Source organism: Macaca thibetana, chromosome 15 (assembly GCF_024542745.1).
Source record: "Macaca thibetana thibetana isolate TM-01 chromosome 15, ASM2454274v1, whole genome shotgun sequence".
Lineage (NCBI taxonomy): Eukaryota > Metazoa > Chordata > Mammalia > Primates > Cercopithecidae > Macaca > Macaca thibetana.
In genome coordinates, this window is record NC_065592.1 from 84,570,787 (window position 1) to 84,597,439 (window position 26,653).

The window sequence follows — 26,653 nt, forward strand, 5'->3', positions numbered from 1 at the left end:
GCTATTCCATCTACTGCTCTGCGTGCCTTGTTCCAGTACTGCTTGGCTACTCGGGTGCAGCCCAGAAAAAGGGAAAGTAGAGTTCAGTTACTTTTACCAGCTGGATGTTAAGTGAAAGATAATGGAAATATGAAATAATAGATGGTGGGATCTAACCTCGACAAGGAAAATGGAGGAAGAAGATGGCTGGTGGACTGGGCAACAGTACAGGGAGAAAGTAAAGAGAAGGCTCTTTAAGGTGCAAGATTGGTTGTAGTCATTGAAGTGGCAAACAGGAAACAGCAAAGTGTTGTCAGATGTGTGATTCAGTGGTTTTGGAGTTGGAGCAATTATGAGTCACGAACCTGTCCAAGATCTAGTCATGGGTTTTGTGGCTGAAGCAAAGTAGAACAGATCACTGATGATGTGTTCACAGAAATAGGTGTCCCTGATCTTCAGAAGAGTTGAAATCATAGGAATGGAGGCAGGGCTTGGAGTGGAGAGAGACAGTAGGCATTAACAAATCTGAAGAACAAGGCAAAGATTGGTGAAGGAAAACTCCAAAGAGAGAGGAAGGATGTTGAAACTGAAAGAGGAGAGTCTCAAAGAATCAGATTTGTTTGTTTAGAAGAAGCTAGAGGAAAACAGTTTGGAAATGGCCATGAGGGACATGGAGTACTGACTCACTGACTTATCCAGATGCATGAGTATCCACCATTTCAGAAGTGTAGTGGAAGCCATGTGCCCAGGGGAGAGCCCCAGTTATTAAGAGGGAGGAACTCAGAGCAGATATTGAAGACAAAAGGGAGTTTGTTGCTTATGGAGGGGCAGTAGCAAGAGGTCATTGTGAAGGGTTGTGGTAAGTGAGCAGTGGTAGGGATTTGTTCAGCGATATGGATGTACAGAGCTTTATGAAGATACTGGTGCAAATTAAGATTCTTGGTGTGAGTTCCAGTTTGGGTATTGACTGAAGAAAACAGAAAGGAAACAGGTAGTTTTAGTCCAACAGTCTTTGAAGAGCTGGACTCTTGCCTAACTACTAAACATCTGGTATAAGTTGATAGATGTGTCTCACTTGGTTGGAATAATGAAGACTTACATACTGCAGACGTGCTGAATTATTATCTTATTTTTATTTATTTATTTGTTTTGAGACAGAGTTTCACTCTTGTTGCCCAGGCTGGAGTGCAGTGGCGCAATCTCGGCTCACTGCAACCTCCGCCTCCCAGGTTCAAGCAATTCTTCTGCCTCAGCCTCCCAAGTAGCTGGGATTACAGGTGCCTGCCACCACACCTGGCTAATTTTTTTTTGCAGAGACAGGGTTTCACCATCGTCGCCAGGCTGGTCTTGAATTCCTGACCTTGTGATCCACCTGCCTTGGCCTTCTAAAGTGCTAGGATTACAGGCATGAGTCACCACGCCTGGACGATAGACATTGTATTTCTATTAGATGGCACTGTTCTGAACCATGAGTTTTCCTAAAGGGTTAATGAAACTTTCTTAATTTCTTCTAAAGTTACTGGTTCATTGAATTTTTCTTTCTCTCCAGAATAAACTTCTATCATTTATATTTTCCTCAAAAATTTTTGTTTTTTGAAAGCCAGGCGCAGTGGTTCACACCTGTAATCCCAGCAGTGGGAGGCTGAGGCAGGCAGATCACTTGAGGTCAAGAGTTTGAGACCAGCCTGGCCAACATGGTGAAACCCCATCTCTACTAAAAATACAAAAATTAGCCAGGCATGGTGGCACAGGCCTGTAATCTCAGTTACTCGGGAGGCTGAGGCACAAGAATCACTTGAACCTGGAAGGCACAGGTTGCAGCGAGCCGTGATTGCACCATTGCACTCCTCCCTGGGTGACAGAGCAAAACTCTGCCTCAAAAAAAAAAAAAAAAGCTGGGCGTGGTGGCTCACGCCTGTAATCCCAGCACTTTGGGAGGCCAAGGTGAGCGGATCACAAGGTCAGGAGATGGAGACCATCCTGGCTAATACGGTGAAACCCCATCTCTACTAAAAATACAAAAAATTAGGCTGGCGTGGTGGCAGGCACCTGTAATCCCAGCTACCTGGGAGGCTGAGGCAGGAAAATGGCATGAGCCCAGGAGGCGGAGCTTGCAGTGAGCCAAGATCACGCTATTGCACTCCAGTCTGGGCGACAGAGCCAGACTCTGTCTCAAAAAAAAATCTTTCTTTCAAATATATTTTCAAATGTGTGAGTATAGTGCTTTACTTATTTATAGTTTACAGTAAATCAGCTTTGAGATGCATTGATAAATTCTGTTTTTATGTTTTTTGGTTAATTGCATATCTGCTTTGATGTTTATGATTCTTCTAACATTTATTGATTCTAATATATTTTTAGAATCAACAAATTACTTTTCCTTAATCGTGAGAATTATACTTTCATTTTTTCTTCTGGTTTGGGAAAACTTCCCGTTTTTCAGTATTTCATGTTCCATAGGATATTTTTTCTCATAATACTACATTTAATGATAAAACAGGATTATTTCCTGCATATAAATTTTGTTGTTTCCTGTCCTTTCTTGCTCTGCAATCTACTTTTCTAGAGAAAGCAATCACACTTCACTAAAAAAAAGAATCAATAATAGTTTATTTAGCGTTTAACATGTTCCGGGGATATGCTAACTTTTTTGCCAGAATTATCATAGCTAGTCCTCAACGATAGTTCTGTGAAATGTGTGCTGGAGTTACCCCCAATTTGCAGATGGGAAAACTGAGCGAAGAAAGATTAAGAGACCCAGCCACGGTTGCTTCCCTGTTCTCTGTGGGCGTCACACTTCATAAGCCTAACTTGAGAAGTCACTCTTTTGTTTATCTCATTATAGTGTCTGTTACACATGGTGCTTGAAAAATACGTATGTATCGCAGATGTCTAGTGTCAGAAAATCAACAGCGTTTATACTAAGACTCAGTTGTCAGGCATTTATTACATGTAGTTATATTTAGTGTTAAATTGCTCCATGATACCACTACGGTTGCACTCTTGGGTTTCCCATAACAGCTTAACAAAAAATCTACTAATCATCTGAGATAAGTTATAAGTTCTATAAATAATTGTTTCATTTAATCATCAGAGGTAGATGAGAAATAGATGCCAGTTAACCAGTTAAAAAATTTTATTTCTGGCCGGGTGCAGTGGCTCATGCCTGTAATCCCAGCACTTTGGGAGGCCAAAGTGGGCAGGTTATTGGAGATCAGAAGTTTGAAACCAGCCTGGCCAACATGGTGAAACCCCATCTCTACTAAAAATACAAAAAAAAAAATTAGCTGGGCATAGTGGCGGATGCCTGTAATCCCAGCTACTTGGGAGGCTGAGTCTGTAGAATTGCTTAAACCCAGGAGGCAGAGGTTGCAGTGAGCTGATATTGTGCCACTGCACTTCAGCCCGGGTGACAGAGCAAGACTCCATCTCAAAAAAAAAAAAAAAAAAAAAAAAAAAAAACCCAAAAAATTATTTCTAATTTTGTGGGTACATAGTAGCTGTATATATTTATAGAGTACATGAAATGTTTTGATAAAGACACACAATGCATAATAATCACATTGTGGAGAATGGGGTATCTGTCCCCTCAAGCATTTATCCTTTGTGTTACAAACAATACAGTTCTATTCTTTTAGTTATTTTTAAATGTACAATTAAGTTATTATTGACTACAGTCATCCTGTTGTGCTATCAAATAGTAGGTCTTATTCATTCTTTATATTTTTCTCTTTTGTATCCATTAACCATTCCCCCATCCCTGCTCCAATTACCCCTTTCAGCCTCGGGTAACCATCCCTCTACTCTCTATGTCCATGATTTCAGTTGTTTTGATTTTTAGATTCTACAAATAAGTGAGAACATGTGATGTTTGTCTTTCTGTACCTGGCTTATTTTACTGCATGATCTCCAGTTCCATCCATATGGTTGCAAATGATAGGATCTCATTCTTTTTTATGGCTGAATAGTACTCTATTGTGTATACATACCACATTTTATTTATCTATTCATCTGTTGATGGATACTTAGGTTGCTACCAAATCTTAGTTATTGTGAATAGTGCTACAATAAAGGGAGTGCAGATATGTCTTCCATATATTGATATGCATTCTTTTGGGTATATACCCAGCAATAGGATTTCTGGATCATATGGTAGTTCTATTCCTAGTTTTTTGAGGAACCTCCAAACTTCATGGTGGTTTTACTAACTTGCATTTCCACCAACAGTGTATGAGGGTTTGCATTTCTCCACATCCTCACCAGCATTTATTATTGCCTGTCTTAGATATAAGCCATTTTAACTGGGATGAGATAATATCTCATTGTAGTTTTGATTTACATTTTGCTGCTGATCAGTGATGTTGAGCACCTTTTTATATGCTTGTTTGCCATTTGTATGTCTTCTTTTGAAAAATGTCTATTCAGATATTTTGCCCATTTTTTGATTAGATTATTAGTTTTTTTCCGATAGAGTTGTTTGAGCTCCTTATATATTCTGGTTATTAATTCCTTGCCAGATGGGTAGTTTGCAAATATTTTCTCATGTTCTGGATATCTTTTCATTTTGTTGATTGTTTCCTTTGCTGTGCAGAAGCTTTTTAACTTGATGTGATCCCATTTGCCCATTTTTGGTTTGGTTGCCTGTGCGTGTGAGGTATTATATAGGAAATTTTTGCCCAAACCAATGTCCTGGAGAGTTCCCCAATGTTTTCTCATAGTAGTTTCATAGTCGGAGGTCTTAGATTTAAGTCTTTATTCCATTTTGATTTGATTTTTGTATATGGTGAGAGATAGGGGTCTAGTTTCATTTTTATGCATATGAACATCCGGTTTTCCCAGCACCATTTGTTGAAGGTACTTTTTTTTTGAGACGGAGTCTTGCTGTGTCGCCCAGGCTGGGGTGCAGTGGCGCCATCTCAGCTCACTGCAAGCTCCGCCTCCCGGATTCACGCCATTCTCCTGCCTCAGCCTCCGGAGTAGCTGGGACCACAGGTGCCCGCCACCTCGCCCGGCTAATTTTTTGTATTTTCAGTAGAGACGGGGTTTCACCGTGTTAGCCAGGATGGTCTCAATCTCCTGACCTTGTGATCCGCCTGCCTCGGCCTCCCATAGTGCTGGGATTGCAGGCGTGAGCCACCACGCCCAGCCAGTTTTCTTTTTTTGATGTGTCTTTGTCTGGTATTGGTATCAGGATAAAACAGGCTTCATAGAATGAGTTTGGACGTGCTCCCTTCTTCCCTATTTTTCAGAATAGTTTGAATAGAATCAGTGTTAGTTCTTTCTTAAATGTTTGGTAGAATTCGGCAGTGAAGTCATTGGGTCTCAGGCTTTCCTTTACAAGGAGACTTTTTTTTTTTTTTTGAGATGGAGTCTCGCTCTGTTGCCCAGGCTGGAGTGCAGTGGCGCGGTCTCAGTTCACTGCAAGCTCCGCTACAGGGAGACATTTTACTGCAGCTTTGATCTCTTTACTTATTATTGGTCTGTTCAGGTTTTGGATTTCTTCCTGGTTCAATCTTGGTAGGTTGTATGTGTCTAGGAATTTGTCCTTTCTTCTAGATTTTCCAATTCGTTGGTATATAGTTGCTCATAGTAGACACTAATGACCCTTTGAATTTCTGCAGTATCAGTTATAATGTCACCTTTTTCATCTCTCATTTTATTTGGATCATCTCTCTCTCTCTCTTTTTTTTTTTTTTTTGAGACAGAGTCTCGCACTGTCACCCAGGCTGGAGTGCAGTGGTGCGATCTTGGCTCAGTGCAATCTCTGCCTCTGGAGTTCAAGCTATTCTCCTGTCTCAGCCTACCGAGTAGCTGGGATTACAGGTGCCTGCCACCACGCCTGGCTAATTTTTTAGTAGAGACAGGGTGTCACTATTTTGGCCAGGCTAGTCTCAAACTCCTGACCTCGTGATCTGCCTCCCCATCCCCCGCCTTGGCCTCTGTAAGTGCTGGGATTACAGGTGTGAGCCATTGCACCTGGCCAGATCATCTCTCTGTTTTACCTAGTCTAGCTAACGGTTTGCCAATTTTGTTTATTCAAAAAACCAACTTTTTGTTTCACTGATTTTTTAATATTGTTTTCTTCATTTGAAATTCATTTATTTCTGCTCTGATCTTTATTATTTCTTTTGCTGATTTTGGGTGTGGTTTGTTCTTGCTTTTCTAGTTCTTTAAGATGCATTGTAGATTACTGATTTGAAGTTTCTCTCTCTTTTTTTGGTGTAGGCACTTAGAGCTATAAACTTCCCTATTAGTACTGCTTTTGCTGTATCCCATAGATTTTGGTATGTTATGTTTCCATTATCATTTGTTTCAATGAATTTCTCAATTTCCTTCTTAATTTCTTCATTGACCCACTGGTTATTCAGGAGCATGTTATCTAATTTCCGTGTGTCTGTATACTTTTCAGACGTTCTCGTTATTTATTTCATTGTGGTCAGAGTTGCTTGATATCATTTCAATTTTTTGGGTGTTTTAAGACTTGTTCTTTGACCTAACATATGGTCTATCCTTGAGAATGATTCATGTGCTGAGGAAAAGAATGTATATTCTGCCGCCATTGGATGAAGTGTTCTATCAATATCTATTAGATACATTTGATCTATAGTGCAGATTAAGTCTGATGTTCCTTTGTTGATTTCCTTGCTGGAAGATCTCTCCCATGTTGAAAGTGAGGTGCTGAAGTGTCCAGCTATTATTTTATTGGGCCTATCTCTCTCTTTAGCTCTAATAGTATTTGCTCCATATATCTAGGTACTCCAGTGTTGGGTGCATATATTTTTAAAATTGTTATGTCCTCTCGCTGAATTGATTTCTTTATCATTATATAGTGACCTTCTGTGTCTCTTCTTATAGTTTTTGTCTTGAAATCCATTTTGCCTGATAGAAATATAGCTACTCCTGCTCTTTTTTGGTTTCCATTGGCGTGGAGTATCTTTTTCCATCCCTTTATTTTCAGTCTATTTGTGTCTTTATAGATAAAATGTGATTTTTGTAGACAACAGATCATTCAGTCTTGTGTGTGTGTGTTTAAATCCATTCAGCTATTCTGTGTCTTTTGATTGAAGAGTTTAGTACATTTACATTCAATGTTATTATCAAATGTAATAATGTTTTTATCGAATGTAAATGGACTAAATGCTATTATTGATAAGTAAAGACTTAGTCCTGTCATTCAAACTTATTATTGGTAAATAATGACTTAGTCCTTCCATTTTGTTGTTTCCTGGTTTTGTGGTCTTCTTTTCCTTCTTCCTGTCTTCCTTTAGTGAAGGTGATTTTCTCTGGTGATGTGATTCAGTTTCTTGCTATTTATCATCTATCATATATCTATCTTTTTATATCTTTTTGTATCTATCGTATAACCTATTATTTTAAGCTGGTAACAACTTACTACTGTTTGCATGAACAAACAAAAAAACAAATCAAAGAAAACTAATAAAAACTCTACACCTGAACTTTACCACCCTTCCCTTTTTAAACTTTTTGTTATTTCTATTTATATCTTATTGTTCTGTCCATGTTTTGAAAAGTTGCTGCAGTTATTATTTTTGATTGGTTCATCATATATTCTTTCTACTTAGGATAAGAGTAGTATGCACCACGGTTACAGTGTTACAATATTTGTGCTTTTCTGCCTACTTACTAGTACCAGTGAGTTTTATACGTTCATGTGATTACTTATTACTCATTAACATCCTTTTCTTTCTGATTGAGGTACTCCCTTTAGTATTTTTTATAGGACAGGTCTAGTGTTGATAAAATTCCTCAGCTTTTGTTTGTCTGGGAAAGTCTTTATTTCTCCTTCATGTTTGATGGATATTTTTGCCAGATAAACTATTCTAGGATAAAAGGATTTTTTGATATTATTTTAATATTTTATATTCCTTCAGCACTTTAAATATGTCATGCCACTCTTTCATGGTCTGTAAGCTTCCCATGGAAAAACCTGCTGCCCGATGTATTGGAGTTCCATTATATGTTATTTGCTTCTTTTTTCTTTTTCTTTTTTTTTCTCTTTTTGAGATGGAGTTTCACTCTTGTTGCCCAGGCTGGAGTGCGATGGCATGATCTTGGCACACTGCAACCTCCACCTCCTGGGTTCAAGTGATTCTCCTGCCTCAGCCTCCCCAATAGCTGGGATTACAGGTGTCCACCACCATGCCTGGCTAATTTTTTGTATTTTTTAGTAGAGATGGGGTTTCACTATGTTGACCAGGCTGGCCTTGAACTCCTGACCTCAGGTGATCCACCCACCTCGGCCTCCCAAAGTGCTGGGATTAAAGGCATGAGCCACTGTGCCTGGCCATACTTCTTTTCTCTTGCTGCTTTTAGGATTCTTTCTTTATCCTTGATCTTTGAGAGTTTATTAAATGCCTTGAGGTACTCTTCTTTTGATTAAATGTGCTTGGTATTCTATACCTTCTTGTACTTGGATATTGGTATCTTTCTCTAGGTTTGGAATGTTGTTTATTATCCGTTTGAATAAACTTTCCATCCCTATCTCTTTTCCTGCCTCCTCTTTAGAGGCAAATCTAAGAGTTACTGAATTTGTGGATTTTTAGATCCTACAGGCTTACTTCATTGTTTTTTATTCTTTTATTTTTGTCTCCTCTGACTGTGTATTTTCAAATAGCCTTTTTTTTCCCACCCAGGCTGGAGTGCAGTGGCGCAATCTTGGCTCACTGCAAACTCTGCCTCCCAGGTTCAAGCAGTTCTCTGCCTCAGCCTCCCGAGTAGCTGGGATTACAGGCGCCCGCCACCATGCCCAGCTAATTTTTGTAGTTTTAGTAGAGATGGGGTTTCACCATCTTGGCCAGGCTGGTCTTGAACTCCTGACCTTGTGATTCACCTGCCTTGGCCTCCCAAAGTGCTGAGATTATAGGCATGAGCCACCGTGCCTGGCTTCAAATAGCCTATTTTCAAGCTCATGAATTTTTTCTTCTGCTTGATCGATTCTGCTATCAAAATACTCTGGGCTGGGCACAGTGCCTTACACCTGTAATCCCAGCACTTTGGGAAGCCAAGGCGGGTGGATCACGAGGTCAGGAGATCAAGACCATCCTGGCCAACATTGTGAAACCCTGTCTCTACTAAAAATACAAAAATTAGCTGGGTGTGGTGGTGCATGCCTGTAATCTCAGCTACTTGGGAGGCTGAGGCACAAGAATCGCTTGAACCCAGGAGGTGGAGGTTGCAGTGACACAAGATGGCGCCACTGCCCTCTAGCCTGGTGACAGAGCAAGACTCCTTCTCAAAACAACAACAACAACAATAGTCTGATGCAGTCTTCATTATGCCAATTGCATTTTTCAGCTTCAGAATTTTTGCTTGATTCTTTTTTTTTTTTTTTTTTTTTTTTTTGAGACGGAGTCTCGCTCTGTCGCCCAGGCTGGAGTGCAGTGGCCCGATCTCAGCTCACTGCAAGCTCCGCCTCCCGGGTTCACGCCATTCTCCTGCCTCAGCCTCCCGAGTAGCTGGGACTACAGGCGCCCGCCACCTCGCCCGGCTAGTTTTTTGTATTTTTTAGTAGAGACGGGGTTTCACCGTGTTAGCCAGGATAGTCTCGATCTCCTGACCTCGTGATCCGCCCGTCTCGGCCTCCCAAAGTGCTGGGATTACAGGCTTGAGCCACCGCGCCCGGCCTGCTTGATTCTTTTTAATTATTTAAATCTCTTTGTTAAATTCATCTGATAGAATTATGAATTATTTCTCTGTGTTATCTTGAATTTCTTTGAGCTTCCTCAAAACAAGTATTTTGAAGTCTCTTTCTGAAAGGTTACATATCTTTCTCTCTTCTGGATTAGTCCCTGGTACTTTATTTAGTTTTTTGGTAAGGTCATTTTTTTCCGGGAATGTCTTGATACTTGTAGATGTTTGTCTGTGCCTGGGCATTGAAGAGTTAGGTATTTATTGTAGTTGTCACTGTCTGGGCTTGCTTGTACCTATCTTTCTTAGGAAGGCTTTTCAGATATTTCAAAAGACTATGGTGTTGTGATCTAAGATATATCTGCTTTGGGGGGCACCCCAAGCCCAGTAACAGTGTGGTTCTTGCAGACTTGTAAAGGTAGTGCCTTGATGGTCCTGGACAAGATCTGGAAGAATTCTCTGGTTTACCAGGCAGAGACTCTTGTTCTCTTCCCTTGCTGTCTCCCAAACAAACAGTCTCTCTCGGACAAGATCTGGAAGAATTGTCTGGTTTACCAGGCAGAGACTCTTGTTCTCTTCCCTTGCTATCTCCCAAACAAACAGTCTCTCTCTGTGTTCTTAACCACCTGAAGCTTGGGGTAGAGTGACACAAGCACCCTTGTGACCACAATCACTATGCTGTGCTGGGTCAGACTTGAAGCCAGCACAGCACTAGGTGTTGCCCACGGCTTGCTGTAATCACTCCCTGGCTACTGTCTATGTTCACTCAAGGCTCTGGGGCTCTACAGTCAGCACGAAGTGAAGCCAACCAGGCTTGTATCCTTCCCTTTAGGATCATGAGTCACCCCAGTCCCCTGACATTTCTAGAGGTGCCGTCAGGGAGCTAGTGACTAGAGTCAAAAGCCTTAGAAAGCCACCTAGTATTCTATTGTACTGTGGTTGAGCTGACCCTCAAACCACAAGAAGCAGTTCTTCGCATTCTTCCCTCCACTTTTCAAAGGTGGAGGAGCCTTACCTTGTGGCCACTGCCACCACAGGTCCACGGGAAGTACTGCCAGACTACTGCCTATGTTCCCTTAAAGCCCAAGGATTCTTAGTCAACTTGTGGTGAATTCTGCCTGGCCTGGGATTCACTCTTCAGAGCAGTGGGCTTCCCTCTGGACCAGGGCAGATCCATAAATGCTGTACAGGAGCCAAGTTCTGGAATTGGGGACCCCAGGAGCCTGCTTGATGTTTTATTCTTCTGTGGCCGAGCTGGTATTTAAAGTGCAAGACAAAGTTCCGTTTACCCTCTGCTTTCCTCAAGCAGAAGGAGTCTTGCCCCATAGCCACCACAGCTGGGAATGTGCTGAGTTTCACCCAAGACCCTCAACATAGTACCTGGGTATTGCTGCTGGTTATTCAGGGCCCGAGGGCTCTTCAGTTAGCAGGTGACGAATCCTACTAGGACTGAGTCCTTTCCTTCAAGGCGTCAGGTTCCCTTTTGACCCAAAGTACGTCTAGAAATGCTGTCAAGGAGTTAGGGCCTGGAAAGACAGCCTCACACCCCTGACAGGTGCCCTATACTGCTGTGGCTGACCCGGTATCCAAGATGCAAGAAAAAATCCTCCCCACTCTTCCCTCTCCTCTCCTTGAGTGGAAGGAAGGAGTCTCTTTTGGAGCCATGAGCTGTGTGGCCTGGAGTTAGGGGAGGGGAGCCACCCCTCCTGCAGCCACCCCAATTTGTGTCTCTGGAGGTTGTGTTCCCCCCTGCCCAGTCTGTTGTCTCTGGGCCCAGTTCAACACTAGGACTCACATAAAAGTTGCAGTCCTTGTGGCCTAGACTGCCTTTTAAGTTTATTAGGGCCCCTGGGCACTTTAGCCTGCTGTGGTCTGTGGCTAGGCTTGTGGAAACTCAAGTCCCAACTGCTGGGATCAGCAATTCTCCTCTGGCCAGGGCTGGTTTGAATACTCCCTCTGTGGGCAGACATCAGCTAAGTTTGGTCCAGTTTTCTTTTCTGCCGTAACAGAACAGCACTCAGTTCAGTGGCTTATAATTGCTGTGCTCTCCTTCCATCAGCGCCCATAAATGCTCTCCATACCACACCACAACGACCTGGCGGGTAGGGAAGGGGTGGCATATGCAATTCAAGGCTGGCTTTTGTATCTCATCAGTGCCTCTTTCAGCGAGACGAAGTTAAAACCAGGTACCATGACTGCTCACCTGATTTGTAGTTCTTATGAAGGTATTTTAATATAAATACTTGTTAAATTGGTGTCCTTGCATGGGGTGATTGGTGAAGCCTTCTATTCTGCCATCCTGCTCCGCCTCTCCAATTAGCCACTTTTAATACCTTGTATCTTCAACTGAGAATTTTTGAAGTCTCACTTACATCAATATTATGGCAGAAAAGGAGAAATCACACACAGCTTGTCTTTGGATGACCAAAAGCAAACCCTTGTCTTTTTTTTTTTTTTTGCCTCTAAACTCAATTCCATTTGGTCTCAAATACCTTTTAACTCGGCTATAGTATAGTCTCTTTTAAGAAGATTTACATATTTAATAAAAACAAATGACTATGACTCACTAATATGTGTTTCTTTTCTTTTCTTTCTGTCTTTTAAAGATAGTGTTTTTAGAAGAAGCATCTCAACAAGAAAAACTGGCCCAAGAATGGTGCTTCAAGCCATGTGAAATAAGAGAACTGAGCCACCAGTAAGTTGTTACTTCTTCCCTTTTACTGGGTGCCACTAATAAGCTTAAATTATAGAAAACCTGCCTTGAGAGACAGAGAGACTTTAAAAAAATAATATTAATTTAAAAATAATTATTTTTCATTAATTATTTGTTAAAGGAGGAGATGGGAAGGAAAAGGTAAACAGTAAGCTGAAGGATGGAAACTTAAGAGAGCTAGAGGCTGCCATGGTTCATCAATTTCTTCAGCATATATTTGTTGAGCATGCTATGTGCAGTACCTAGGGTCTGGAGGTGAAAAAGATCTTCAAAGTCCTTGTCCTCACAGGGTTTACAGTCCATGGGGGACAAAGACAGTAAACAAGCAAACAGATACCTGAGCATGACCATGGTAGATTGTGATAGCTTCTATAAAGGAAGGAAACAAGGTGGGGTGGGTATGATAGAGGTTAACTATTAAGAAGTAGGGAGGAGGCAGGCGTGGTGGCTCACACCTGTAATCCCAGCACTTTGGAAGGCCGAAAAAGGCAGATCACGAGGTCAGGAGATCGAGACCATCCTGGCTATAACACGGTGAAACCCCGTCTCTACCGAAAAATACAAAAAATTAGCCGGGTGTGGTGGTGGGCACCTGTAGTTCCAGCTACTCCGGAGGCTGAGGCAGGAGAATGACGTGAACCTGGGAGGCGGAGCTTGCAGTGAGCCGGGAGGCAGAGGTTGCAGTGAGCCGAGATTACGCTACTGCACTCCAGCCTGGGCAACAGAGCGAGACTCTGTTTCCAAAAAAAAAAAAAAAAAAAAAAAAAAACAGAAAAAAACAAAAGAAGTAGGGAGAAAAGAAAATTTGAGAATCAATTGGTTAGGGAAGTTCAGAAGCCCACTTGAGCTGTGATATTATATTTCAACTACTTTTAGTGGTTTTTAATGTTTGTTATATTTTATATATAACATGTATTTTATATATAACATATATTTAATATATGTTATACAGTTTTTAAAGAAATGATTGGGCCAGGCATGGTGGCTCACACGTATAATCCTAGCACTTTGAGAGGCCAAGGCAGGTGGCTCACCTGAGATCAGGAGTTCAAGACCAGCTTGGCTAACATGGTGAAACCCCATCTCTACTAAAAATACAAAAATTAGCCTGGTGGCGCATGTGGCACCTGTAATCCCAGCTACTCGGGTGGCTGAGGCAGGAGAATCTCTTGAAGCCAGGGGGCAGAGGTTGCAGTGAGCCGAGATCACTCCACTTCACTCTAGCCTGGATGAAAGAACAAGACTCTGTCAAAAAACAAAAAACAAACAAACAAAAAAACTCAGTTTCCTCATAGCCTGCTTGATATGTTTTATGGAAATGGGAAAACTTTTTTTGATTATAATTTTTATTTTATTTTATTTGATATTTATTTTACTTTAAGTTCTGGGAGACATGTGCAGAATGTGCAGGTTTGTTACATAGGTATACATGTGTCATGGTGGTTTGCTGCACCTATCAACCCTTCATCTAGGTTTTAAGCCCCACATGGATTAGATATTTGTCCTAATGCTCTCCCTCCCCTTGCCCCCCACCCCCCAACAGGCCCCGGTGTGTGATGTTCCCCTCCCTGTGTCCATTTGTTCTTATTGTTCAACTCCTACTTATGAATGAGAACATGCAGTGTTTGGTTTTCTGTTCCTGTGTTAGTTTGCTAAGAGTCATGGCTTCCAGCATCATCCATGTCCCTGCAAAGGACATGAATGGGAAGACTTTTTTAAAGCTAAAATATTTTATCTTGTTTCAGGCCAAACAAGTTCCAAGGCCAATAAAAGTGGTACCATTTATATTCTGAAAACACTGATAATTTGGAAATTGACTTTCACATAACATAGAGGAACATTGTTTCACGTAATAGAGAAACATTGAACTAGGAATGAAAATACCTGGTTTGAATCCACAGACGTAGTTTTGCAGATGTTAAATGTGAAGTAAGCCACTTTCCCTCTTTGAGCTCATCTAGACTATGAAGCTCATCTCTGGTCATAGTCCAGAGAGACAGAGTAACTGTTTATAAAGTTGCACTCCACCTGCAGTTCTACTCACATCCCTTGCCTCCTTCCCTCTCCCTGCTGCCTCTCTATGGACTTGGAAGTGTGTGGGTGGTGGGCATGGTAATGAATATAGTAGCTTCTGCTGTTACCATCTACTTCCTCTTCCTAGATTTTCTCGTAAGAATCTATGATGAGGAACAACTGACATTGATAGTCTCCTCCTTGTGTGTCTTTGTGATGAAGGATTAGAAGAAGGCTTGGAAGTAGTTGAAGTGGAGGCTGAGATGGGATGAGAGAATGGTGGAAGTGGTTGTAGGATGGGGAGGAGGGTAAACATAACTGTGGGTCTTCACATCCTTTTCTTCCTCTTTATGAGGTTGCTTTTGAAATTAAATCCATCGGAAATGCAGATTCTGGGGGCCGTATGTAAGTACTGCACACAAAGAAGTAGTAAGGTAAGAAATAATTTAAATTTTAGTAGAAGACTGAAGTCTTTGAAGAAAAAATTATATTTAAAATGCAGAGATTCTTATATCAAGCACACAAGTTATGTGCAGTTGAATTTAAGTCACGATTAAAATACCATAAAGGGATGTCTCAGACCATTTTTAATAGACTTGGCCCAATACACAGTGTATCTACAAGTCTATCTCAGTACCGTGTGGATTTTTAAAAAATGAAAATCACAACTGGAGTACCATGGGCAGTGCTGTGGTAGGAGTGAATCAGATGGTGGCCATGGACCGTGGACAGGTTTGCAGGGCCAGGATTAGGGTGAGAGGAGTGAGGCATTCACCTCAGGCACAAAATTTAAAAGCAGCGGGGGAGGGGCAAAAATTCAGTGACCAAGATCAATACTTTTAAGGCAATATTTTAAAATAAAAAAATGAATGCATGGCCGGGTGCAGTGGCTCATGCCTGTAATCCCAGCACTTTGGGAGGCCGACGTGGGCAGATCACTTGAGGTCAGTAGTTCAAGACCAACCTGGCAAATACAGTGAAACCCCATCTCTACTAAAAATACAAAAATTAGCCAGGTGTGGGCCAGGTGCGGTGGCTCATGCCTGTAATCCCGGCACTTTGGGAGGCCTGGGTGGGCGCACATCATGAGGTCAGCAGATAGAGACTGTCCTGGCTAACACGGCGAAACCCCGTCTCTACTAAAAATACAAAACATTAGCTGGGCATGGTGGCGGGTGCCTGTAGTCCCAGCTACTCGGGAGGCTGAGGCAGGAGAATGGTGTGAACCCCGGAGGCGGAACTTGTGGTGAGCAGAGATAGTGCCACTGCACTCCAGCCTGGGCTACAGAGTGAGACTCTGCCACAAAAAAAAAAAAAAAAAAAAAAAAAAAAAAATTAGCCAGGTGTGGTGGCAGGTGCCTGTAATCCCAGCTACTTGGGAGGCTGAGGCAGGAGAACTGCTTGAACCCAGGAGGCGAAGGTTACAGTGAGCCGAGATTGTGCCACTGCACTCCAGAGAGTGAGACTCCCATCTCAAAAAAAAAAAAAAAAAAAAAAAAAAAAAATCAATGCGAAAACTCATGATGAACGAAACACCAACATTTTAAATAAAGACAGGATGTTATTTGTTTCACAGCCATGCATTTTTTTGTGCAATGCAACAGTCACTTTCAAATAATCTGGATTCCCAGACCCATGGGGCCATTGCATTACCGGTAGGGCAGGTTGATGAGGGTGATGATGGTTTGGGTAATACACACATGTATTGATACACACCTGTATTGTTTTTTGATGATAAAACTTTATTAATGTTTTCCATTTGGTGAAAAGATGGGTGGATGTTCTGATAAGCATATATGGGGGATATAGACATAATTTTTTTTGCTCAGGTTATGATGTGCCTTGGCCAGCACTGCAGATTTGGAATACCTGGGGGAAGTTGAGATTCTCTGAGGAAATTATGATGCTGATTAAGTAAAGTGAGAAGAGGAAAGCTGAAAAGAAGGGAGAAAGGAGAGCTTTTTTACCTTCTGCTGCAGCCCTCGGATCTCTTCTCTGCTTTGCCTGCAGCTGGGCTGTTAGTAGCTACAATTTAGCCATAAGTGATGTTGTGAGTGGAGAACCAAGTTTGAATCCTGGCTGAGCCACCAACAAATTGCAAGTCGAAAATAAACTTGCAATCCCAGACCTTCCTTTTCTTCTCTCTGTAAAATGAGTAGGTGAGCTCGCTGACCTCTAATGTCATGTGCACTCTCACATTCCATGCTTCTGTGTATACAGATATATCTGTAATAAATCCTGGACTGTAGCCTTGATTCTCAGAATCTTTTTATTGATAATCATTTCAGAATGCTTACTATTTCCTTAAAAGGATTGTAACTTTTCTGGGTAAAAAAAAAAAAAAAAAAAAAAAAAAAAAAAAAAATCACACTTCAGATGCAATAAATCCTTGCGCTTCTGTTGCCTCTGAAGACTTTGTACTCTGAATCATCTTTAACTCTCTCATCTCAGCTACGAAGAACATGCTCATTTCCCCTACATGAAAAACATAAAGTGACTTGAACTCTTCTGCATCCTAACTTTCACTATCAAATATTTTAAAAGGGAACTCTCCATCTGCACAGGACTTTTCCAAACACTCTCTTTTTAGCACTTAGTGCAGTAACCAAAACATTCTAGAGACTCAGTGAGTACTTTTTAAATGAAGAACTAAATCCTTCTGAAACTGGGTGTCTCCCCTGTTGATTGCACTGGGGTCTCAGGATTATTCCTGAGGTCATGCATTTTTGACCCTTATAGTTTTTGGCACTAGTCATTGCCCTGCTCCTTCTTGAATGTCTCTTCGTTACTGTCCCTGACACCTCTCCATGCTGGGTTCCCTCTATCCTCCTCATAGTAACTCTGCCAAGATTGATCCTGATCTTCTCTTTCTCAGTCTTACTCCTGAAGTCGAAGGTGCTGCTTAAGATGTTGGTTTGTTCTTTCTTCCACAGAGATCTCTGGCATCACCAACTTCTAGAGTTACTTATGTAGAGAAGACCCTCAAATCTGAATTGTTTCTCTCTTTTTTTTTTTTTTTTTTTTTTTTTTGAGACGGAGTCTCGCTCTGTCTCCCAGGCTGGAGCGCAGTGGCGTGATCTCCGCTTACTGCAAGCTCCGCCTCCTGGGTTCACCCATTCTCCTGCTTCAGCCTCCCTAGTAGCTGGGACTACAGGCGCCCGCCACCACGCCTGGCTAAATTTTTGTATTTTCAGTAGAGACGGTGTTTCACCGTGTTAGCCAGGATGGTCTTGATCTCCTGACCTCGTGATCCGCCAGCCTCAGCCTCCCAAAGTGCTGGGATTACAGGCGTGAGCCACCACGCCCGGCCCTGAATCCTTTCTTTAATTCTTATGTGACCTCTTATCCCACATCCCCAATTACTTCTTGGACAGTTGGCATTCACACTTTGACACTGGGTTTAATATGGCATCATAACCCTCTTGCCATAAAAAACAGACTTTCCTTCTAGATTCTCTGTTCTTTATGTCATATGTTCATGCTCACATGCTCAAAAACTTACTCGCAGCCAGGTGAGGTGACTCACGCCTGTAATCCCAGCACTTTGGGAGGCCGAGGCAGGTGGATCACCTAAGCTCAGGAGTTCGAGACCAGCCTGGACAACATGGTGAAACCCTGTCTCTACTAAAAATACAAAAAATAAGCTGGGTGTGGTGGTGGGCAACTGTAATCCCAGCTACTCGGGAGGCTGAGGCAGGAGAATTGCTTGAACCCAGAAGGCAGAGGTTGCAGTGACCTGAGATCGTGCCATTGTACTCCAGCCTGGGCAACAAGAGCAAAACCTCATCTCAAACAAACAAACAAAAAACTTACTCACTTTGACTTACTTCTCTCCTTTGTTTCCTAGAGCTAATAAAACATCAAGTTTTTTTTTTTTTTTTTTTTTTTTTTTTTTTTTTTTTTTCATATTCATCCTTTTCCTTTCTGTATCCATCACCATGGTTTTTATTTAAAAGTATCCCCATTGGGAGACTCGGGAGTCACTTAACACATGGCCACCACCCCTAGATTCATCATCCTAAACCCTAAGCTCAATATATCACAGTCTGCCAAAGGAAAAAAACACAAACACATATTCTCATGATCCCCTTTGTCTTAGCTCCCCAATAACACATGTATGTTAATTCACTAAATTGAGTATTCAAGACCCTTTAAAAAAACTTTTTCCTGTTTTTAGGAAAAATTTTTATACAGCAAAATACAGAGATCTCAGATACATAATTTGATAAGTTTTGGCAAATACATATATACCCACATAACCAGCACACCAGTCAAGATGTAAAACATTCTTATCCTAGAAAGTTCCCTTGAGCCCCTTCCAGTCTCTACTGCCCCGATAGGCAGACATTGTTTGTCTTCTCTCACACAGATTACTTTTGACTATTTTTGAACATCATATACATAGAATAACTCAGTATGTACTCTTTTGTGTCTGAATTCTTCCATTCAACCTAATGTTTTTGACATATTCATATTGTTGTGTCCATCAGTTCATTCACTTTTATTGCTGCATAGTATTACATTGAACCATGGTTTGTTTATCCATATTTGCTGGTGGTAGATATTTACATTGCTTCCAGTTTGGGGCTAGTATGCATACAACTTCTATGAACATTCTCATACAATTCTTTTCTTAAACCTATGTTTTATTGCATTTGGGTAAATAGAAGTGAAATTGCTCACTAAGACTTTTTATGTCTGAGACCAGATCTACCTCTCTCTGTTTCCTCCTTTTTCTTTTTCCCTTCTTCCTCCTCCTCTTTTTTTTTTTTTTTTTTTTTTTTTTTGAGAAGGAGTCTTGCTCCGTCACCTGGGCTGGAGTGCAGCGGTGCGATCTTGGCTCACTGAAAGCTCCACCTTTCAGGTTCACACTGTTCTCCTGCCTCAGCCTCCTGAGTAGCTGGGACTACAGTCGCCCGCCACCATGCCTAGCTAATTTCCTCTTCTCCTCCTCTCCTTTTTCTTTCTCCTCCTTTTTCTTCCTCCTCTCTCTCTCCCTCATTCACCCGTAATCTCCTCAACTAGATTATAAAGTCTTTGAGGACAATATGCCTTATTTTTCTCTGGACTCTCCACAGGGCTTGGCAGAGTTTCCTAAACAGAGTAGACATTTGGGAAATATTATTTGGTTAAACAATTTAACTGCATGAGGAAGTTACACTGCTATTCCGTTTTATGATGGGAGAGAAAGCAAAGACCCAAAGGACTGACATTGTGGAGGGGTCAGTGACTGATAGCTGAGAGAAATCCGTACTCCACCTTCCCTTTCGGAGTGCTTCCCACATTATAGGCCCACTTAATGCTGACTTTTTGATGTCCTTAAAAGTTCTTTATTTCCATAGTTAGTGAATTAACAGTTCCATCACGTGGAACGTAGTGACCAAGAGTACTGAACCAACAAACTGCCTGGGTTTGAATCCCAGCTCCAAAACTGACTGGTTAACAGTTACTATTTTTCAAGCTACATAAATTCCCTGAGCTTTAGCTTACCCTTATGTAAAGGAGGGTAACAGTACTCTCATACTTCGTAAGTTTCTTGTGAACATTACATCATCATCATCATCCATAACATTTATTGATGCTTTCCATTATCTAGGCATTGTTCTTACACACACTAAATACAGCCTCACGTCAGCTCATGATGCTACTACTATCTCCATTTTACATAAGGGGAAACTGAGTCACACAGAGTTTTTTTTTTTTTTGTAATATGTCAAATATCTAACTGCTGATTTATGGTCAAACCTGATTTCAGATCTAAGCAGGCCCAAACCAGAATGTATACACTTAGCTGCTGCCCACAGATGAGATGATGTATGTAGAACGCTGTGCCAGTGCCTAGTGAATGTACATATTCAGGAAACATTAGCTGCCGTCACCATCATTATTACAATAACTGACTACAAAAAAAGCTAGTCTTTTCCATGTGATGTAGAGGCTTTCTTGTAGTCAGACAAGATCAAGATGACCACTGAGTCTGCCATTCCTTGCTCTTGTTTTAAAATAAAGCATTTAGAGTTACTCATGGCTTTCTTAGGCTTACAGTTAGGTGGTATGTATACATTTGATTTGATAGCATGAGGAATTCTTTGTGATGTCAGGTTTCAAGTTCAAGTTGCTTACATGATTGAATATTTACCTAGGATAATGTTGGCAGTAGAGGGTCCCATCTTTTGGCAAATATCTGTGTGGATGAGGTTGGATACTTACTAGAGACTGTGGTGAACTGCATTAGCTCTTTAGAAAAACATTAAGTGTCTGTCAGCACCATACTGCCTCGATTCTGTGGGTGCTGCCTCTGAACACTTTCCAGGACTTTCTAATTTAAAGAATTAATAGAAATATGAATATGAATTGGTGGATCATGGTGGCAGCATTAGTGATCACAAGCCTCCCGAGCATGGTTGCCACAGCATCATAACCCCCTCTTCACTTCAGCACTTACATCACTGCCCGTTTGTGGTCCATCTCCTGAGATCACCTGTCCCTAACCAGCTTGTTCTTGCTGCTTCTGTTTCAGAACTCAGTTTCTGTAACACATGGGAAAAGACTAGGTTTCTTGTGGTCAGACAAGATCAAGATGACTGCTGAGTCTAAAATTGCAGCCGGTCTGTTTCTCACCTTTAGTCCCCCTTAGTGACTCGTGTGCACATTCCTCAGCATGACTATAGAAGTTTTAAAGACCTCCTCTTGCATTCTTGCTCTCTGACCTACAGCCACCTATTGTGAGAACAAAGTCTCAGGATTAAATCAGGGCTCCCCTCCTTTCTTGTGCCACTGCTGCTTTGCCTCTTCTCAGTGCTGTTTTTCCTTCCCTCCATCATCACTGGTTAACCCCCCACCAGCTATTCCAACCTAGGAGCTACATCTCTCCTAGCAGAGCTTCATTTTTATGTCCTGACCTCTAAGTAATTGGAGAATTTACAGTTGTCTGATTGCAGCACTTATAAACCTGCGTGGGGTGAACAGTGAAATCATGCTTAGGAAAAAATGTGATTTAAAAAATACGGAAAATGAAGATAGATATTATTAAACACTTTTCTTCTCATCTTAATTTCCAGTGAGTTCTTCATGCCTGGGCTGGTTGATACACACATCCATGCCTCTCAGTATTCCTTTTCTGGAAGTAACGTAGACCTGTCACTCTTGGAGTGGCTGACCAAGTACACATTTCCTGCAGAACACAGATTCCAGAACATTGACTTTGCGGAAGAAGTATATACCAGAGTTGTCGTAAGTATCTTGTGTGTGAGTATGATATTCTGTTTGGTCATCTATAGGAGTATCAGTTTCCTAGGACAGATATAAATTATAAAGCATAGGCAGTTAAGCCTAAGATGGGCCACAGAGAATTTTTAAGTTTTTTTTTTAACAGTCCAGTGAGTTTGTGACCACTTTACCTACATAGCTAGTCAGTGGCAAAGACAGAATTTGAATCCAAGTTTCCAAAACCCCAATCTGGTGGGTTTTACGTTACTCTTTTACTTCCTGTGTTTTACTTTACCAAATTTGGGTTTACTGAATATGTGTGGTTCCCTACTCCTGCCAATCCGTAATGCTCTTCTGAGGACCATATGGATTCGTTATGTGACCTTTGCAGAGTTATGTGACTCACTTTTCCCATCTGTAAAAAATAGAGATCATGATAGTACCTATTTCACAGGATTCTCGTGATAATTAAGCAAGTTAATATTTGTAAAATTCTTAGAATAGTGCCTGGCACATGGTAAGAGCTCTATTTGTTTGCTTTAAAAATAGCCAAGGAAATTTAAAATTAAAAATTTAAATTACTGTTAGAAGGGATATTGTGTTACTCTGGGAGCTTTGCAAGGAGGCACTTGGTAATGTGACTTGAGCACTGACACCACTAGAGGGAACTCTGGGGCTAGTACAGTCATTGAACAGTGGCAGTAGTGTGTGCCAGCCATATGTTGAAGGCTCTGAAAGTGTCCTTCCTTCTCGTCTTTCAGGAAAATCAGTTCCTTTCTTTGTACTCCAATCCTATGCCCAGAACCAGAATCCACTCAGGAATCAGAAACAGTTTCTGCAGTAAAGGAGCGAAAGCGGAAATGCCGCCTTATCTGACCGTTATGTCTTGGGTGTTCAGCGCACTTGGTCTGAACACTCATGGATTTTTGTCGGACCCATTGATTCCTCCTAAGGTGTTCACTACATGTGGTGGTGGCAGTATTATAAGCCTTCCACATCTACTGACCTAACCATCTTGCCAGTTTTTTTGGTCTTGCATCATTCCAGCCTTAAAGAGTAAAAGCAAGTGCTAACTTTTTTTTTTTTTTTTTTTTGTTAAGACAGAGTCTCACTCTGTCACCCAGGCTGGAATGCAGTGGTATGATCTCGGCTCACTGCAACCTCTGCCGCCCAGGTTCAAGCAATCTCCTGCCTCAGTCTCCCAAGTAGCTGAGATTACAGGCACCTGCCATCATGCCCAGCTAATTTTTGTATTTTTAGTAGAGACAGGGTTTCACCATATAGGTCAGGCTGGTCTTGAACTCTTGACCTCAAGATCCACCGGCCTCGGCCTCCCAAATTGTTGGGATTACAGACTTGAGCTGCCGCGCCTGGCCAAGCAAGTGCTAGCATTTATATACTTGCCTCACATAATTATAAATTCAGTGCAATTGTGGATCTTACACATTTAGCATGCACCACATGACACTAGAAAAGCTGAGAAGGACTAAAGCTGTGTATAAAGTAGCTGGCGCATTGTGTTAATGAATGGTGTTAACCACACCAAATCTTTATTCTCAAAATTTATTTATACCTCACATTGTTCTAAAAGAATGTGAGATAGCTGAAAATTACGTAATATACAACAAAAGAAAATGAGTCATGTAATAAAGGAGAAGAAAACAAGGGGGAGGGAAAAGTAAAATAAAACCAAGTAATCAATGTCTACTGTGGGGGTCCATGCATTTGTTAGTTTGTCATGAATTTGGCTTTACATTTCTAGAACCTGATCCAAAGAGGGAAATCAGTTACGAAATTTACACTGCTTTTATGATTAAAAACCACATTTGTTAAGGTAAAGCATATCTATGCTTCATACTGAAACTCAAGAAAATTAATCTCAGTATTCCTTAGTATGGATAGACACTATGCTGTCAAAATATATATCGTAAAGATGCTATACTACCAAAAAGTCCAGATAGATCATTCTTTCATGTTTAGAGAGATAGAGTATCAAGGGCTATATATTTTTCGGGCAATACTCCATATAAATTATTTCTGACATCAGAGATTTGTTCAAGTATTTGATGTCAGGCCAAGTGTGGTGGTGGTTTAAGTATTTGATGTCAGGCCTGTAATCCTGGCACTTTGGGACACCAAGGTGGCGGATCACCTGAGGTCAGGAGTTCAAGATCAGCCTGGCCAACATGGTGAAACCCCGTCTCTACTAAAAATTCAAAAATTAGCTGGGCATGGTGGCATGCACCTGTAAGCTCAGCTACTCAGGAGGCTGAGGCATGAGAATCGCTTGAACTCAGGAGGAGGAGGTTGCAATGAGCCAAGATCAGGCCACTGCACTCCAGCCTGGGTGACAGAGCAAGACTCTGTCTCAAAAAAAAAAAAAAAAAAAAAAAAAAAAAAAAAATTGGAGAGCACATCTCCTATGTTTCTTATGTGTCTGAGAATGAATGAATGTGGGCCCACAAACTTTTAAGTTGGAGGCACTGAGGGTATGACTGACATCTGTTTAAGGGTGTTGAGATGTGTTAACTAGCCACATAGCCTACTCAATGGGCTGAGCTCAGTGAGAATAAACAGGAGTAGCTTTGGGTTTCCTTCCTCCCTTCCTTCTTCCCTTTCTCAGGGGTCTCCCTGTCCGGTCCCTTTACTGTAATTAGGGCAGTTCCTGAACTTTCTAGTGTTTTCAGTTCATTCTAGTTGTTGAAAGAAAAACTTCACACAAATTAAATTTAACAGAGTAAATTCAGTAAAGAACGATTCCAGAATCAGGCAGCTCTCAGAACCAGGAAAGGTTCAGAGAACTCTGCCCAGCAATGTGGGCAGGCAGCATTTAAGACAGAAAATGGAAGTGAGGTACAGCACCAGCTTGATTGTTACAGCTCTGGGTTTGCCTTATTCAAACTTGTTGTGATCACTTGGCACCTGTGACTGGCTAGAGCTCAGCTGCTGTGACTGGCTGAGACTCAGCTATTTGTTACAAAAGCATATTACTAATTAGGCTTTCAGTGAGTTGATATACTAAGTTAGGTTGCAGTTCCTTATGAACTCAAAGTTGAGAAGCGTGCTCAGGCCAAATTTAGTTTACTTTAACACAGTCCAATCTGAAGCTGCAATTTCTCATTCATTAAAAGCTTCTCCCCACATAAGCCACATACCTCCTGGTTTAGGCCCGACACTGAGGAAGGGGCTTACTGTCAGTGTTTGTGTAGTGCTTCTAAATAGCCCCTGCTTTCCATTTTGATTTCATCTTTAAGATTGTAGAAAAGTGCTTAAAATTTTGAAAATTTTGAAAAATTTAAATTACATGTCTGTTTTAATTTTGAGTTTTATTTTAGTTTGGTTAGTAAATGTAATGTGTCATTTTTCTTGGGGATAGCTGAGATTTATGACCCAATAAAAGGTTAATTTTTATGATTGTTCTGCAATTTTTTAAAAGAAGACTGTGTTTTCTCTGTTGATTTGACTTTATTTCTATCTTTATGAGATGAAGCTGTTAAAAGTCTTGAACAGTTCTATTATTTTGCTCCATATTCTCCCATAATGGTGAGACAAGAGCATTTTCATTCTGTTCCCTTCTTCATTCCTACCCTTTTTGCCATGTCCTATGTTATATCATCTGAGATTTTAGTTACATTTTTTTGCCATGTATACTGTATTTAATTTAACTTTTAAGTTTAATTTTAAAAAATTATCTCAATTTAATTCCAGTTTTTTATTTGTTAACATCTGCACTTAATTTAACAATGAGGGCTGGACACAGTGGCTCATGCCTATAATCCCAGCACTTTGGGAGGCCTAGGTGGGCGGATATTACCTGAGGTCAGGAGTTCAAGACCAGCCTAGCCAACATGGTAAAACCCCGCCTCTACTAAAAATACAAAAATTAGCCAGGCATGATGGTGGGTGCCTGTAATCCCAGCTACCCAGGAGGCTGAGGCAGGAGAATCACTTGAACCCAGGAGGTGGAGGTTGCAGTGAGCCAAGGTGTGCCATTGCACTCCAGCCTGGGTGACAGAGCAAGACTCCTTCTCAATAATAATTATAATTTAACAATGAACTTTGCTTTTTATTTTGCAACTTGGATCCCTGTCTTCATTCATTTTTGTTGGAATATATCCTCTGACAATTCTTTCCAATCAGGTGGGTGATAAATATTCTAAAACCTAGAATTATCAAAAATGGCTTTACTTTTATTTTTTTTTTTGACTCTTGAACAATGCCTTAGCTGTAGAGATAATTCTTTTTGAAATTATTTATCAGCATCCAATGTGCCGACATCAATCTGATTCCCATTTCTTTCTAGTTAATTTTCTGGCCTTTGGGATTTTTTTCTTCATTCCTGATATTTTGAAATTATAATTGTTGATCATCTCAATTCATTCTCAGTTTAATTATTCAGTTCATTCTCTTTAATACATAGTTCTTTCAATAAGAGAACGCCTGTTTTCCTTCTGTTTCTAGGAATTCTGTTATTTCTCCTTCTGTCTCTCTCTTTCTGAGTATATTCCTCTCTTCAATATATTCTTTCTTTTGATAATTACTATTAGAAAAATGTCGAAACTTCTGTTCTATTTTCATGTCTCTAAACTTTTCTTTCATACTACATTCTTAGGAAATGGTATGGGCCAATTTTGTAAATCATTAATTCACTCTTACTATTTATAATAACCTGTTCCTCTTTCAAAGGATACGACATCCTGTCCTATTCATTGAAGTATGCTATTTTTTGTTCATTTTATGTCTCTTGTTGTTTTAGTAATTCTGCTTCCTCAGGTGTTCATTCAGTAGATATTTACTAAGCACCTCCTAGAACCCATACACTTTTCTAGTTGCTGGAGATTAAATTTGATACCTTTGTCATGGTATTGGCTTTTCACCTGGATTTGTGATGGAGAGTTCATCCTTGTCTGTAACTGACAAGTTCTAAACATCCTCTACTGGTAGCCAGATCTTTTTGTTTTACATGGAAATTGTCTTAATATTTGGAAAAATTGACAGGTTTCCAAATTCTTTTGACTTTTGGGACTAACCAATGTTGCTGAGTTCTCATTTGCTTCTTTAAAACAATTGACTGGGCCAGGTGCGGTGGCT

General features: G+C 40.9%; 1 protein-coding gene across 2 annotated transcripts in view; it reads left to right on the plus strand.

The window, feature by feature from the left end:
- GDA (guanine deaminase) overlaps positions 1 to 26,653 on the plus strand; it is a 114,035-nt gene that overhangs the window by 43,167 nt on the left and 44,215 nt on the right. Inside the window, exons 2-3 of one of the 2 annotated variants that reach the window (XM_050760914.1) lie at positions 12,234 to 12,322; positions 21,415 to 21,586. In XM_050760914.1, the coding sequence (XP_050616871.1) occupies positions 12,234 to 12,322; positions 21,415 to 21,586 (261 nt within the window). The remainder of the gene's footprint in view (positions 1 to 12,233; positions 12,323 to 21,414; positions 21,587 to 26,653) is intronic. The other variant, XM_050760915.1, reaches the window with a different exon arrangement.